Source organism: Mustela nivalis (genome assembly GCF_964662115.1).
Source record: "Mustela nivalis genome assembly, chromosome: 19".
NCBI lineage: Eukaryota > Metazoa > Chordata > Mammalia > Carnivora > Mustelidae > Mustela > Mustela nivalis.
The window spans coordinates 35,853,189-35,868,349 of NC_139038.1; the positions used below are offsets into that span (position 1 = coordinate 35,853,189).

The window sequence follows — 15,161 nt, forward strand, 5'->3', positions numbered from 1 at the left end:
GGAGGCGCTGGAGTAAGCCCAGCGATAGGGATGTGCGTCAGACCTGAGCTCCCCTTCCTTTCCCCGCTGCCACCAGCTATCTGTGTGACCACGGCCAGCGGCTCCTCTGTCCTGAGCGTGGTCCCCGTGTTCGAAATGGAGCTAGTCTACTTCTGCCCCTTTTCTGCCCGGCGTAGGCGAGCCCAGGACGCTGGAGAGCCGCCCTCCGGAAAAATGCCCGACTACAAAACCGGGACTGTGCCCCCAGCCCCCGCGCGCGCCCCGCGAGGTCGGGGGCGGACAGCGCGCCGCACGTGACCTCCCCGCCCGCGCGGCCAGCCCGCCGGCATTGGGGCGTGGCCCCGCCTGGCGGCCTCGCGGCGATTGGTTGCGGGGCGGGGCCGGCGGCGCTCCCGCCGGGGGAGAAATGCCCGGGGCGGACCCCGGTGGGCCGGAGCGGGCTGGGATTGGCCGGGAGCGTGCCTGGGCGTGGCCGCGAGCGGCCGCGAGCGGGTGGGGCCGGAGGCGGCGGGAGTCGCGGCTGCTGTCCGTGCACCTGAGAGCCGACGCCCGGGTCCTCGAAGCTGCACCCGCCGCCGTCCTCGTCGCCATGAGCCGCTTCAAGGTGTCCAAGTTCCGACACACGGAGGCCCGGCCGTCCCGCCGCGAGGTAAGCCCTGCCCTCGGGTCCCTGCGCCCCTCCCCCTACCCCGGACCCCACTCGGGGACCCCTGAGCCCGTCTGCCCCGGGGCGCCCCCTTCAGGCCCGGGCCCGGCTATTCCGTAGCACTCGGAGGACAGAATCAGGCGATCCCTGGCCGGGTCCCTCTCTGACCGCTCCGTGAGCGCCGCGGTCCGCGGGCTCGCCTGCCTCGCCCTGGGACCCCCGAAGCGGTGTAGCCCGCCCAGCCACGCCGAGGCCTGAGGCCTGCAAGGCTGCCTGCCTTCTCGGCTTCCGGTCGGCCTCGCCGGGGACCGCGGCTCGGGCGCTGCTGGCACCAGCTCCTCCCTGCCGCCCCGGTCGGCCCTTCCCGGTGCTTGGGTACGGGAGAGATGCCGCTCTCTCCGCTGGCCTTGACGAGTCCGGGTGTGTCAGCCGAAGAGCGGGAGCCCCTCAGTCAGAGGCGCGCCCCTCCCTCGGGTTTCCGCCGGCGCTTCCTTCTCTCAGGGCTGGCGCAAGAGCAGCTCTTCTCTTACTGGGGTGATGCTGCCAGGGTTGGGTGGGGTCTGGGGAAGCCCGAGGAGGTTGAGCCCAGAGGAAGAGCTGAGCCAGGTGTTGGGGCGCCTCGGACCCCCCGGAACGGCAGCCGGCCTCATGAGGGTTGTGCTTCAGAGGTGATGATGCCAGTCCTGCTCTGCTGCTCCCAGTATTATTTGGAAGGCTTAGGAGCTGACCTCTAGTAACCCCATCAGGAGCAAACGCACAGCAGGGTACTGGGGCAGAAGCCCAGTTTTCATCCTCTGGACAGTATTTCCTCTGTACTTCCGTGTGCTCCTGGAACCACAACTGTGAACACCACAGCACTTGACTTCCTCTCTACTGCTAACAGTCTTGTGAGGGAGACATCCAGCAAGCAGACATGCCTGCAAGGGCGCTGCAAGTTTTAGTAAGTGCCCCAAAGAACACACAGGAAGGGCTGGGATGGAGATGGAGATGAATGGCCAAGTGGAGGTTAATCTCCATACAGTAGTCAGGGAAGGCTCCAGGGAAGAAGGTGACATTTAAGCTGAGGCCAGGAGGGTGAGAAGCAGCCAGCTGTGAGAAGAGTGGGGTGGGAAGGAGCCTGGAAAGTGGGCCAGGGTGGATGGAGGGCAGTGATGGGGAAGCAGGCTGTCAGATGGTCCAGAGCAGTCCTGTAGAGTTCGAGGGCCACAGGAAGAAGTTGGGTTGTTTCTGAATGCGGTGGGGAACCATTGTACTAAAAGGTTGAAAGCAAAGCAAGGGGTGGAGAGGTGCTCAGATTTGCATTAATATACTGTCCTTCTGAGTGCAGTAAGCACTCCTTTATGGGTCTGGAGTATACTCAGTGGGCTTTGGGGCTTGTCCCAGGTAGGCCATAGTCCAGCAAAGTAAACAGATGAGCATGGGACCAGGGATTACAGAGAAAGGTTTAAATAGTTTAGGGTAGGGAGATGGGAGGGCAGGTGATCTGTTCTCCTTTTAAAGGTATTTCCTATCACTCTGCTTGTACAGTAAACATGAAATAATGCAAGATGATAACCCAGGTAAAAATTGAAATAGAAACTTGCATGGGAGAGGCGGTTTCTGGTGCACTGTGGGTGGGTAGGTTGGAAAACAAGGGTGTTCAGTTTTCGGGTGGCCGAGATGAGTGTCATGCAGTGCTTTGATACCAACAGAGAAAACATTTGGACCTTGCTGATCTTTAGTTTCAGAACGAGTGCTCCTTTGCCTTCTGTATGTGGGGGTTTTAACATTATTGCCTTCTCTTGGGGGTGCAATGTTCACCTTTCTGTGAGACCTTGTGGAGAGGCCTTGATTCTTCCCCTTTCTGAGCTTGAGTGTTTTCTCCTGGGGCTTGCAAGGAGACCCCTGTGCTTGGGGGAGGCCTTCGGCCATGCCCTGGAGGAAGTTGAGTCTGTCTTCTGTTTTAGGTGCTCACTTCTGCTTTCTCTGCTTTTCTCTCTCCCTTTTAACAGGAATAACCCCTGGCCTCTTGACTACATTTATGCAGAGCTTCCCTTCTGACAGTCTTCTCCCCCTTATCAGAGAACTGATTTAATAGACCAAATTACTCCGCTATGATTGAGGTTATCATTTCAGTAATATTTTGCATATCCTAAGGAAGTATGTGAGTGGGCACAGGGTTAGATCCAAAGAAATGCATTTCTAATTGTGCAGCCCCTGCCTTAGTTATGAGCAGAGACCTGGCTGTCACAATTCTTTTCTTTATTTTCAGGCCTGGATCAGTGACATTCGAGCAGGAACCACACCCTCATGTGGGAACCAGATCAAATCCAGCTGTCACTTGATTGCATTTAACTCTGACCGTCCAGGTAGGGAGCTGGACATGGATGTGGATGGACATTTAGACATTGTCAGCCTAATAAGGATGGGGAGGAAGGGCAGGCTCATTTCAGACTGGAGGCTTGAAGACTCCTTGTGGGGGTCAGAGGTCAACACCCTGCAGGGCCTTAGACCCCTACAAAGTGGTCAGTGTGCAGAAATGGATTGATTTTGATGCAGTTATATACGCATATTTTGTATAAACTACAATGCCTGTGGTTTTTTTTTTTTTTTTTTTAATTTCTTTGAATGAGACAGACAGTATGAGTGGGAGGGGGAGAGGGAGAAGGAGAGAGAGAATGTCAAGCAGATTCCACTCTGAGCATGGTGTCCAACATGGAGCTCGATCCCAGGACCCTGAGATCATGACCAGAGCCGAAACCAAACGTCAGATGCTTAACTGACCGTGTTACCCAGGCGTCCCTGGTTATGGTTTTTAACAGATTGGCCGGGATGACAAGGAGAGGACTATCCTCTTTGTTTTCAGCTATCCCCATATGCTAGCCATTCCTTATCTGGGGGTCTGGGATTGTTTGGAGTCAATAGGAACACCAAGATTTGAAAAGCTCCCCTATGTTAGTTGGGACTTTTTGGTCACTAGTGATGACTTGGACATCAAACTGAGTTAAACAAAATTCAGATAGTTCTTTGGCTGCTGTAAATAAGACATGCAGGGGCTTTGGGCAGAGCCGTATCCAGAGGCTCACACATGCCATCGGCCCTGACCTGTGTCCTTTTCTTGAGCTCTGCTACCCTTGGATGATGGCTTCTTTCTCAAGTAAAGCTGGGGAAATTGGCCACTGGTGGCCCTAAGCTGATCCCATATGACCTACAATGTGAAAAAGAGACAATCTCTTCAATATGTTCTGAACATCTGATGTCACATGTTCTTTCATAGGAAAAGAAAATAATCTTGGATCAATCACTATGTCCAGGGGGATATTGTCTTATGATTGGTGGAGGCTCTGGGAAGGTCTAAGGCTGAGCTTTTGGGTCTCCTGTCCTCTGGGTGCCCTGGGCAGCAGACAGTTCCCATTAGGACTGAAGTTAGAAGCCCACATGTGTTTGACAGGTGTGCTGGGCATCGTGCCTTTGGAAGGCCAAGGAGAGGACAAGAGACATGTGACCTACCTCGGCTGCCATTCAGGTGAGTGGAGACTGGATCAAAAAAGTCTAGAACTTGCTTCTCCCTCCCTGGGTGCAGGGACTCATACTCACCTGAAGCCACAGTCCCATGATTGGAGAGGTCCCTCCTACTATACCTTGCTCTGCCTTTGTACAGTGTCCATATTAGAACGCTTGGTCCTGGTTGAGAATTCCACTTGGGCAGAGAGAGGGGAACCTGAGTGCTCCAGGTCGCCCACCTGAGAGGACGGGGACGGGCCTGGCCAGCACCAGGCTCCAGGCTGATGCCGTGGAGTGCACTGTGGCAGACTCAACCCTCTGGGGTTCTTAGCCCTGCGTCTTCTACTGGAGCCCAGCAGACCACCCCTCACCACCAGGCCTCCTCCTTAGCCAGGCTGCTCAACACCCTTCTAGGAGGGGGCCGTCTGTGCTTCAGGGCTGGAGATGGGGCCTCACAAAGAGAGCTTTTGTGAGCCACAGCTGCTTCTGGGGGCAACTGGCAGCCCACCTGGCAGCCCGCCCGCTCCGAGGGAACAGCTCGCTCTCCCTGGGCTGCGGCAGCCCTGGCCCAGCTGCCTCTTCGCTCCCTGTCCAGCTGCTGCTGCGGCTGCGGGCCAGCCCCTTTGGCTTGCGTTCCTGCCCCTGCTAGGCTGCCTGGGGGGAAGGAAGAGGGCTGGCCCTAGGTCCCCAGTCTGAGTGTGCGGCTCAGTGTCGGGGTCCAGCTGATGAGGACAGTGGCCAATTAAGTAACCGTGGTGAAGCCTGGTTGAGAGCCCTCGGTGTGCTAAACACGATATCTACACCTTCTCATCTCGTTCTTTCTGAAAGCCTTTCACGACTTTATTGAGGCATCGTTTACGTACCATTGATGTGACTTGTTTTGAGTGAGGAGCTCAATGACTCTTATGGAAGTGACAGAATTGGGCATCCAAAACCCAATTTTAGAACGATTCCCCAGAGGATCTTCCTGCCCCTTTGCGGTTAATCCGTTTCCACCTCCGGCTCCGAAGCCCTGGGCTCCAGCTGATCTACTTTCTGGCTCTGCGGCCAGGGTCTCTGAGTTACTGTCACGGCCAAGTCTGGCCAGCTGCCTGTCTTTGTAAATAGCGTTTTTGGGGACACAGCCACCCTCTTCATTGGCATTCAGCCTGTGACTGCTTTCTCCCAGCAACCACAGAGTTGAGGAGGTGTGACGGAGACCATATGGCCCCCAAGCCCTCAAGTATTCACTGCCTCACCCTTTGCAGCAAACGTTTGCCAGCTTTTGCTCTACGGCCCGGCCTTTTCTGGACGTTTCTCATAAATGGAATCATACTGTGTGGAGTCTCTCAAATCTGGCTTCTTTCATTTAGCATAACCTTCTGAGATTCATCTTTGTTGTAATGCATGGCAAGAATCTGCTTTCTCATCCATTCTTACACCTTCCTGAAGAAAGTTTTTGTTATTTTTTAAAGATTTATTTATTTGACAGAGAGAGAAAGCGAGAGTACAAGCATGGGAAGTGGCAAGCAGCCGAGAAGCAGACTTCCTGGGGAGCAGGGAGCCCAATGCGGGGCTCCATCCCAGGACCCTGGGATCATGAACTGAGTCGAAGGCAGACATCTAACAACTGAGCCACTCAGGCGGCCCTGAGCCCTGTATTCTTGATGCATGTTACCCCTCAGGGAGCTGCCCCAGGTTGCTGGTGCCTGCTGGGTAACGAGCCCCATTACTGGGGGGCCTTCGAGGAGAAGCTGGACCAGGCCTCTTTTGATCGGGTGTAGCTCCCTGTGGCCTCAGCTATTCACAGCCTTGCTGGAATGCTGCATGGGGGGCACCTCTAGTTCCTCAGAACCTGCCTTCAAAGCAGCAGGCACCAGTCTGCCCTCCAAGGTGCCACCAGTAGGGGGGAGAGTGCGGTGGGCTGGCCTCTTGTTGCTCCCCTGCCTTTCGGGGGTGCCTTCTGCCTCCTGGCTCAGGGCCAGGTGCCCTTCAGCCCAGCTGCCCAGGCAGCAGGAGGCTGGGAGGTGTTTCAGAGTGTTCCTGTGGTCTGGGCTGTGGGGTGGCTGGGGACTTGCTCCAACCTGGGAAGGGTAGTGTAGTGCTGTGCTGAGGGAATAGGTTCTGAAACCAGACTGACCGCCCAGCCTTGTCCTTTCTTAGCTGTGTGGCTCTGGGCAAGTTACTTAAACCCCTTCTGTGCTCACGTCCTCATCCCCCCTGTTGGGGATCACACCACAGTGCCATCCTGAGGGGTCGCTGTGAGGATTTGATGAGATAAATGCATGCAAAGGACACAGGCCTGCCAGCCAGCTGAGTACTCAGGTTGACCATGTCCCTGGTTCTTGTTCCCTCGGGGACGCCAGCTTGCTCATGCTGGCTGCGGCACCCAGCTGGGCCCTGCTCTGCCCTGTCCCGTGCAGACCCCACAGTCAGGGTGGCAGGGCTTCCAGGAATCCAGACCAGGGCTGTCCCAAGGGGTGCCTGTCTTCATCTGCCCCTTCTCTTTTCTGTTCTGGCTAGGATGCCTGGAGTCTGGCTGTGGCCCGAGAGGAACACAGACTTGCTTGACCCCCAGTGGAGGCAGGCCGCAGAGATAGTCACTCCGCTCCTTCCTCTGGTGACGCAAGCCTGGCCAGAATGCTCATAGTTCCCTGCCACCCCCCACACTGAGCCCTGACCTCCTCACCCTCCTCCTGAGATTCAGGAAATGGGGGTTTCCCCTCAGGGCTGTGGCTCACTCTGTGTGTCCCTGTCTCCCCCTCCTGGCCTTCCAGAGGTGAGCAGCTCTGGTTCTTGGGTTGCAAAGAACTGAGACCAACTCCAGCTTGCTTTGGCCAAAAAGGGATTTAGAGGAGAGCTTCCAGAGCTGAAGGCCTGGGGAATTTCCAAAACCGAAGGAGCAGCTGGACATGCAGGCCTGCGGAGGGTCCTGGCACGGGAGCCGAAGGCTCCCTCGCGGCTGGCTGCCCTCCACGCCACCCAGGCCAGTCCCTGAGGCACCCTGTCACGAGGCCTCCCAATTCCTGGTTTAATTCCCTTAAGAGAGAAGCTGGTCGCTCATCCTTGGATCAGATACACTGTGGCCCCCCACCCCCCCGGTGCAGTCTCGAGGGGCAGAGAACTCCAAGCTTGCACGTGTCACCCAGATGCTGGCTTCCCTGATGTCCCTGATGTTCTGACCTGTTCTAGTTCTGCATGTTCTTCAGGGCTCCCTGCATCTCCTCCATGAAGCTGCCCTGAGCCCTGACCTGAGAGGCCCCGCACTCAGCCCACCTCTTGCTCTGTTTGCAGAGACGCGTGTGTGTCTCGCTGGGGCGGTGCTGAGGGTCTGTCAGGGCTGGGTGGTGTCTGTCCATCTCGTGAATCCCTCGTGGGTTGACACTCGCATTCTTTCACACGTTTGCAGGCCGGGCCCTGCACTGGGTTCTGGATCTGGGGCAAATGCAGGTGCTTGGGGTTTTGAGGAGCTTCCTGCCTGTCATCGTGCTGACCTCCTGATGCCAGGGCCTCTTTGCCTATCCTGGGGGATGTGTATCACAGGTGGGAATTTCCAGTGTGACTTTCCTATTGGACTTTCAGCCTGCCACCATGTGGGCGGAGTTGTCCCCACCTCTGAAATCCCGGGCTGTGGTTCCTCACCTTGGGGAGATATCCTATTGGGCTGGAACCAAAGTTCTGGGAAGTTCTCGCCAGGCCTGTGTCAGTCATTGCTTTCTTACAGACCTGGTCACAGACTTGGACTTCTCTCCCTTTGATGACTTCCTCCTGGCCACGGGTTCAGCTGACAGGACGGTGAGTGGACCTGCTGGATGAGCTGCTTGATGTCTCTCCCAGTACCCTCCAGGGCCCTTGGCTCCTGCACAGGCCTCCAGAGCTGGGTTAGCCCAGAGCCTCAGTTCCTCAGCCTACACTGGCTCCAGCATGCTCCCATGACTTTGGCAGGAGCTGTGGCCCTGACTTGCTGTCCCGTTGCTAGGCTGCCTGAGGAGAGCAGGGCTGGGGTGGTGTGGGACACTGGAAAGGATGGACCAGAGCCCCTGCCCCGTGTCTCTGCCCCTCCCCGCACCCGCACCCCCGATGACATGCTGCAATCTTGGGCTGGATTACCTTGTCTTCTCATGGGATACACGGTCCCTGTGCCCAAGTACCACCGCCTGGGCTCACGGACTTCCTCCTTCCCGCAGGTGAAGCTGTGGCGCCTGCCTGCCACTGGCCAGGCGCTGCCCTCGGTGCCTGGGCTGGTGCTGGGCCCGGAGCCCATGCAGGTGGATGGGCTGCAGTTCCATCCCACTGCTGACGGCGTCCTGGTGAGTGCAGCGGGCACGGCCGTGAAGCTCTGGGACGTGGCCAAGCAGCAGCCCCTCACAGGTACGGGCCGCACTGGCCGCCCTCCCCGGGCAGCCCCCGTCCGGATGGCACGCTGTCGCCCTCTGTGTTCCTTAATGTGAATTCCAGGATACGTGTTAATGGCTCGTGTGTCAGTGATAGGAAAGGTGGTGAGAGTCTAGCAGACGTATCCCAAATGCTCCGTCCCACTTCCTGTAGGCATGTGTTTTTATTTCGTGAAATTGTTTTTCCTCCGTATGCCCAAGTACCTTTCTTAGTGTTGCTTCTTGAGTGGTATGTCAGTTCAGTTTTGAAAGCAAACTTCTGGCTGCTTCTCTGTCAGACGAGGGTTCTGCTGTCTTGCAGCCCCTTCCCCGAGGCTTCTCCACTGGTTTTCACGGCTGAGCCTGTCTTGGTGCGTTCCAAGTCTGGCTGCTCTAAGCCGCCCCCGCAGCTAGGGTGCCTTACAAACAAACAACAGGAATTCATTGCTCGTGGCTCTGGAGCCTGGAGGTCCAAGGTCAGGGTGCCAGCCAACTCGGTGTTTCGTGAGAACCTGCTTCCGGGTCACTGATGGCTGTTCCAGTGCTTTGTCCTCACCTGGCAGAAGGGACGAGGGGGCTCTCAGGACCTCTTATAAGGTCACTGATGTGGCTCAGGAGGCTCCACCCTCGTGACCCGGTCACCTCTCTGAGGCCCTGCCTCCAGACCCCGTCCCAGCGGGAGTTAGGCTTCAGTGTGGGGAGGACACAAACATTCAGACCAGCACAGATGATGACAGCTTTGGGTCAGATTCCTCAGCGAATGGTTGTGACCCCGTGACCCATGCAGAGGCCTGGCGTTCTGTGGTGATGCCCCGGTGTCATTTCTGCCGAGGCCCTGATACGCACATGCCCTGTTTAGGGCATCCGAGAGCTAAAGGACAGCCTTGCCTTATAGGGCTGTCTGGGGAGCATCCAGCATGGGTCAGGCTCACCGAGGTGAGATCCCTACCTCTGGGGCTGGGACCAAGGGGGCAGCTGAGGGCTGCCAGTACTGTGAATTACCCAGCTCCTGGTACCATCCAGGAGACCGGTCTGGCCTTTGAAGCAGAGGGGACGGTCACCAGGCAGTCTGTCAGTAGGAGGTCACCCAGCTGTAACTGCTGTGTCTCGAGCCCTCTCAGCCCTGGACAGTGCTGAGGCCTTCCTGCCAACAGTGGTTCCACAGGCCACCGCTGCCATTCCCATGTCGCAGATGAGGTTAAACAACGGGGTCCAGCCCATGGAGCAGGTGGGCAGCAGGGCCTGGGTTAGTCCCAGGGGGAGGAAGCCCGGGTAGAGCGGTTATCTGCTGCTGCGGAACCGATTATCCCAGAACATAGAGGCTTAGAATATTTATGAACATTTATTATCTCACAGTTTCTGAGGGTCAGAGATTCGGGAGCTGCTCAGCTGGGTGGTCCCAGCTCAGGGTCTCTTACAAGGTTGTGACTGAGACATTGGCTTCCTCATCAGGAGACTTGACTGAGGCAGGAGGCTCCGCTTCTCAGAGGGTTTGCAGACACAGTGCTGGCTGTGAGGAGAACATCTCAGTCCCCACCACCGGGCCCCTCCCTGGGCTGCCCCCACAGCCTGAGGCTGGCTGCCTCTGGTGGACCACCACGGGGCAGGGAGCAGGGAGGAAGCGGCAGTGCCTTCCATGGCCCAGCTTTGCAAGTCACACGCCTCCATGTGCTCTTGACTGTCTTCAGTAGAAACGAGTTACTAAGCCCGGCTCCACTCAAGGGGGAGGGAATGGGGCTCCACATTTGGAAGAGAGCGTGCTTTGGAGCCCGAGGGCTGCCGTAATGAAAGCACCACAACCTGGATGACTTCAAGTCACAGAGACTTCCTGTCTCACAGTCTGGAGAGTGGAAGTCTAGAACCCAGGGGTCCGGGCACGGTGGCACCTTCTGAGGGCAATGAGGGCGAGTCTGTCCCAGGCCCCCCAGGCATCCCTCGGTTTGTATGTGGTGTCTTCTCCCTGTCTTCTTCCCTGTGCACGTTTGTGCATCCATGTTTCCTTTTCCACGAGGACCAGTCCTACTGGACTAGGACCCATCCTGAACAATATCAGCTTAAGCTGATCTTCTAAAAAGACTGTTTTCAAAGAAAGGTACGGCATGGGTGCTGAGGGTTAGGATGTCAGCATCTTTTTTTTTTTTCCTTTTAAGTTTATTTATTTATTTATTTTTAAGTAATCTCTCTACCCAGTGTGGGGCTCGAACTCCCAACCCTGAGACCAAGAAGTCACATGCTCTTCCAACATTGCCAGCCAGGCATCCCAGCATCTTTTTGTGGGGAGACTGTGCAACCTCTAATAGAACGAGCATCCCATAATTCGTGGGCGTATTTTAAAACTGTCATGCTGGGGGAGGAGCAAGGATGGCCCAAGCAGAGGCCTGGGGTGGAAATGTGTGTGTCCTGGCCACGAGCTGGTGTGACTCAGTCGGGCTGTGTTGGTGAGAGACTGGACGTTAGTCTGGGTGGGACGTGAGAGCTGGGCTGAGTGAGGGTAGGGAGGCTCAGAAGGTTTTAGAGTAGAAGTGTGGCCCGATGTGGGCAGGGCTGAAGGAAGAAGTCTAGGCGCAGTGCAGGGAGATGGTGGAGGAAGATGCTGGCCTTGCTCCTCCCACTCAAGAGAGAGCTTGCAGCTGCTGCCTCCGCCCTGGGCACCTGACCTGGGCCCTCCTGTGCCCACTTACCTGGTGACCCCATTGCCTGGGACAGCGTGGGGAGACCTTGGACCCCCTCCTGACCTTGCTGCTTCTCTGCAGAGCTGGCGGCCCATGGGGACCTGGTGCAGGGTGTTGTCTGGAGCCGGGACGGAGCCCTGGTGGGCACGACATGCAAGGTAAGTCTTGGGGAAATGCCCGTGGTATGGACTGAGGCGTGCCGGCTCTGTGCGGGGATATCACGCTGGGAACCGCATGTCCTGGGCTGTCCCTGGCGGGCTTGGCGATATTTACCGGTCAGGAAAGCGCTTAGGCCAGGAGCATTTGTGAATCTCCTCTCCCCACCTTAGCTGCTCTCACTTTCAGCTTCACATCTGCATCTGGAAACCCTCACACCTCTTTGCTACTAGGATATGGGGTCCCTATCAGATCGGGGCTCAAATTAGGTCCCGTGCTAGCCCCACCCCCAACCCTGGTGTCTGTGTTTGGCTCCCCTCCACCCTCAGCCCACCTCATCGGACTGCTGTGTGCTTTGTCCACACCACTGTCCTTCCCAGAGGGTTGTGTCGAGCAGCAGCCATGCACAGGGCGTGGTGCCGGCCCCCACATGCTGTCAGCAGGCCTCTGGGTCCTCACTGATGCCAGGCCCTGTGCCCACCGGGTCCCCTGCTGGTGAGAGTAGCCAACATGGCCTAAGGCATCATACAGATGAAAAGATCAGTGTGAACTGTGACAGGGCTCTGAGAGAGGGACACGAGGAGCTCTGAGCTGATAGAGAGACCGGGGGCTTGGTCTCAGGCAGGGGCCTGAGAAGGGAGGGTTACTGGGGTTGGATGGGGAGAGTTGGGCAGAGTAGCGATAGATGTAGGCCTAGAAGGGGCTGGGGGCAGAGAGCAGTGGGCGAGGCTGGAGGCTTGTGCACAAGGTGACACTTGTTACCGTAGAAGCAGCAGGAGAACCTGGGATGTTTAAAGCCAGAGAGGGGCCGTGGCGTGAGGTGAGCAGATTGGTATTTTGAAAGCTTCCCAGTTGCAGTGTGGACAGAACATTGTAGGGATGGGCGGTACCTAAAAGGGTTGGTAGGCCACCTCCTGGGGGAGGCAGATGGGTTGATGCAGAGAGGTTTGGGGGACATGGAGGGGACATGGGCTGGTGCTGGCTGGGGTGAAGTTTGGGGGGGTCATGAGGCTGGTTCCAGGGTTGCAGTTTGGAAGGGAGGCCTGCCGTCCAGACAGGGAGCTTCTAGGGGTAATTCTCGGCCTATAGGCTAGTGGGGGCCTGGAATGTCATAGACTGGAGCTCTGGGCATCCATGTGAGCTGAGGGTGGGAGGACAGGTGGCATCTGCATTGCAGGACACCTACCAGGGGAAAGAGGGGTGTCCCCCAAGCAGGAGAGAGGAGGGTGAGAGGAGGGTGGTAGAGTGAGCCTGGAGAAAGGGTCAGAATCTGTGCAGCAGAAGCAAGGAGCCACCCTGTGGCAGGACAGAAGCCGAGACAGGCTGACAGTCTATGCCCCTAGGCCCAGGGCAACAGGGTCCCTGAGGGAGGTGGCTGGGGACCTCTGGAAGAGTCTGCTGGGGGTGAATAACGCTGATCTGTTGGATTTGGGGAGATGGGTGATCTTCGGGACTTCTGGGGATGTGCTGTGTCTTAGAGCCACTCATGAAGGATGGGAAGATGGCAGAGTCTGCAAAGGCTCCTCTGGCGGCTAGCTGTCGGGGGGAGGCGTGGGGGGCTTCTCTTACAGAGAAAATGTAGGGTCTCCATACTTGGGGATCCTGTTTACAAACTTCTGTGCTTTCTCAGAACACCCGTTTCCCAGGTTTTTTTTTTTTTTTTTAAGACTATCGACTGATTTTAGAGAGTGAGAGTACACAAGTGGAAGGGGGCAGAAGGAGAGAGAGAATGTCAAGCAGACTCCACGCTGAGCTGGGAGCCCGATGCAAGGCTCGGAGCCCAATGCAAGGCTCGATCTTCGGACCTTGAGATAATGACCTGAGCTGAAATCAAAAGTTGGATGCTGGGGTGCCTGGGTGGCTCAGTGGGTTAAGGCCTCTCTCTGCCTTCGGCTCAGATCATGATCCTAGGTTCCTGGGGTTGAGCCCTGCATCAGGCTCTCTGCCGGTGGGGAGCCTGCTTCCCCCGCTCTCTCTGCCTGCCTCTCTGCCTACTTGTGATCTGTCTGTCGAATAAATAAATAAAATCTTAAAAAAAAAAAACAAGTTGGATGCTCAAATCGACTGAGTCACCCAGGCACCATAAACCCCCCCACCCCAGTTTTTTTAATCAGCTTTTCCCCCCATTCAGTTCATCAGACAGTAGGTTCTAGACATTGGCCTATGCTCTGCGGTCCATGGGGCTGCCAGCCCCAAAGGAGCCCCTGCTGGAAGGCAGTGTGGTTCTCTTACTCAGTCTCCATACAGGAGAGCACGGCTTCCCAGAGACAATGAGGTTGGGCCTGCCCTCATTGAGGAGGAGGGGACAGGGTTGGGACCTCCCCCTCCCCCTCCAGTGAGAAGCCCTCCCTGCCCTGCATTTCCACACCCTTCGCTGGTGTGTGAGAGAGAGGCGCACAGAAGGAGACCTGGAGGGACGGAAGAAGATGGTCTCGTGAAATTCTTGCTTTATGGTGACCAAAGTGCAGTCGTTTGTACTTGTTTCACTAACTTGAGAGAGCAGTGGAAAAGTAAAGAAAAAACTATCACCTGTGATCCTCCCCCCAGGGGCCGTACCAGTCACCATTTTGACATCTCTCTCTCTGATCCCTTCTGAGGCATGTCTCTCTGTATGTGTGGAGGTCACGCCCCCAGGTTCTCCACCCTGCCCTTTCTGTTCTGCATAAAAATGCGTTCTTTGTTTCACCAGTAATTGAACAAACATACAAAATACCTTATCGTATAAGTTTACCAATTTACTCGTTTCATAGGTTGTAACGTCTAAATATATTTGTATATAGATTTTTGTTTCTTGGGGTGCCTATGGAGCAGTTGGAGAGGCACCTTCCTTTCACAGAGCTCACAGCCCAGCGTGGTTGATTCGGTTTTTGCTGTGGCTCCATAAAGATGGATTAGGACGCAGGGATGTCTCCCGGGGTTTCTGCTGCATTAGATGGCGGCCGGGTATGGAGTGTCCACAGGAGGAGCTGCAGGCAGCTACAGTCCATGGGAGGTGGGGTGGGCTGAGGGCAAGTACAAGGCCAGGTGAGAGCAGTGGGTGTGGTGTGTGGGGGATGCAGCATGAGGGGGTGGCGTGGTCAGATGGCACCGTGGAGGTGGGACAGGATGGGACATGGGGAAATGGTAAGGAGCATTGCAGCTCCCGGGAGAGGGGGCGGTGCTGGAGTCAGGCCTTGGTGGTTAGGTGACAGCGTTCGTGGGGAGGAGATAGGCGTGATTTCCCAGGAGGGTATGGTGGAGCGGGGAGGAGGACCCAGAGTGTGGGGAAGAGGCTGTCAGGTGTGGGGATTTCATGTGCAGGGTTGACTGAGGAAGTGTTCAGGAGCTGTCCAGCCCCTCTCCCCAGGGATCGGAGCCTCATTTACCACCTAGTTCGGAGGGTGAGGTGGGATGAAGAGCTACCCAGCTGAGAAAGCCCTGTTGTGTCCTGCCCCTTCCTATTGGTGTGATGACTCAGCTTCTTGCCTGCCGGTGTCCCTGGAGGAAGAATAAGTGTGGTGAGGCCACAGCTCAATGCAGAGGAACTCCTCGTCCCCTCTAGACCCAGGGAACCTAAAGTTGTAGGGAGGAACAACGCAGATTTCCCGAGAGGGTCCCTGGAGTGGAGCCCTCCCCCAGCACCCCCACTCTCCACACTGTTCCTGGACCTAGGGGCTTTCCCTGTGGAAACACAGTAACTTACGATGCCGTTGTCACGGTGCAGCATCCTGAAGGGGATGCTGGCCCAGCAGGGTGTGACTGCCACTCTCATGACCTGCCAGCGCTGTCTTGGGGCACCAGAGTCCTGCGTTCACTGCCACCCGCTTCTGTTTTAAGGGGTATCCTCAGGGTCCTGGATGGGTGTGTCAAATG

At 56.7% G+C, this 15,161-nt stretch overlaps 1 protein-coding gene across 2 annotated transcripts in view; it reads left to right on the top strand.

Annotated features, from left to right (window-relative positions):
- Positions 1-469: 469 nt before the first annotated feature.
- Positions 470-15,161, top strand: part of LOC309854302 (mitochondrial import inner membrane translocase subunit TIM16) — a 65,878-nt gene continuing 51,186 nt past the window's right edge. The window contains exons 1-6 of one of the 2 annotated variants that reach the window (XM_082713200.1): positions 470-649; positions 2,898-2,994; positions 4,077-4,151; positions 7,833-7,903; positions 8,296-8,479; positions 11,235-11,311. In XM_082713200.1, the coding sequence (XP_082569326.1) occupies positions 590-649; positions 2,898-2,994; positions 4,077-4,151; positions 7,833-7,903; positions 8,296-8,479; positions 11,235-11,311 (564 nt within the window). In that variant the 5' untranslated portion in view covers positions 470-589. The remainder of the gene's footprint in view (positions 650-2,897; positions 2,995-4,076; positions 4,152-7,832; positions 7,904-8,295; positions 8,480-11,234; positions 11,312-15,161) is intronic. The other variant, XM_082713202.1, reaches the window with a different exon arrangement.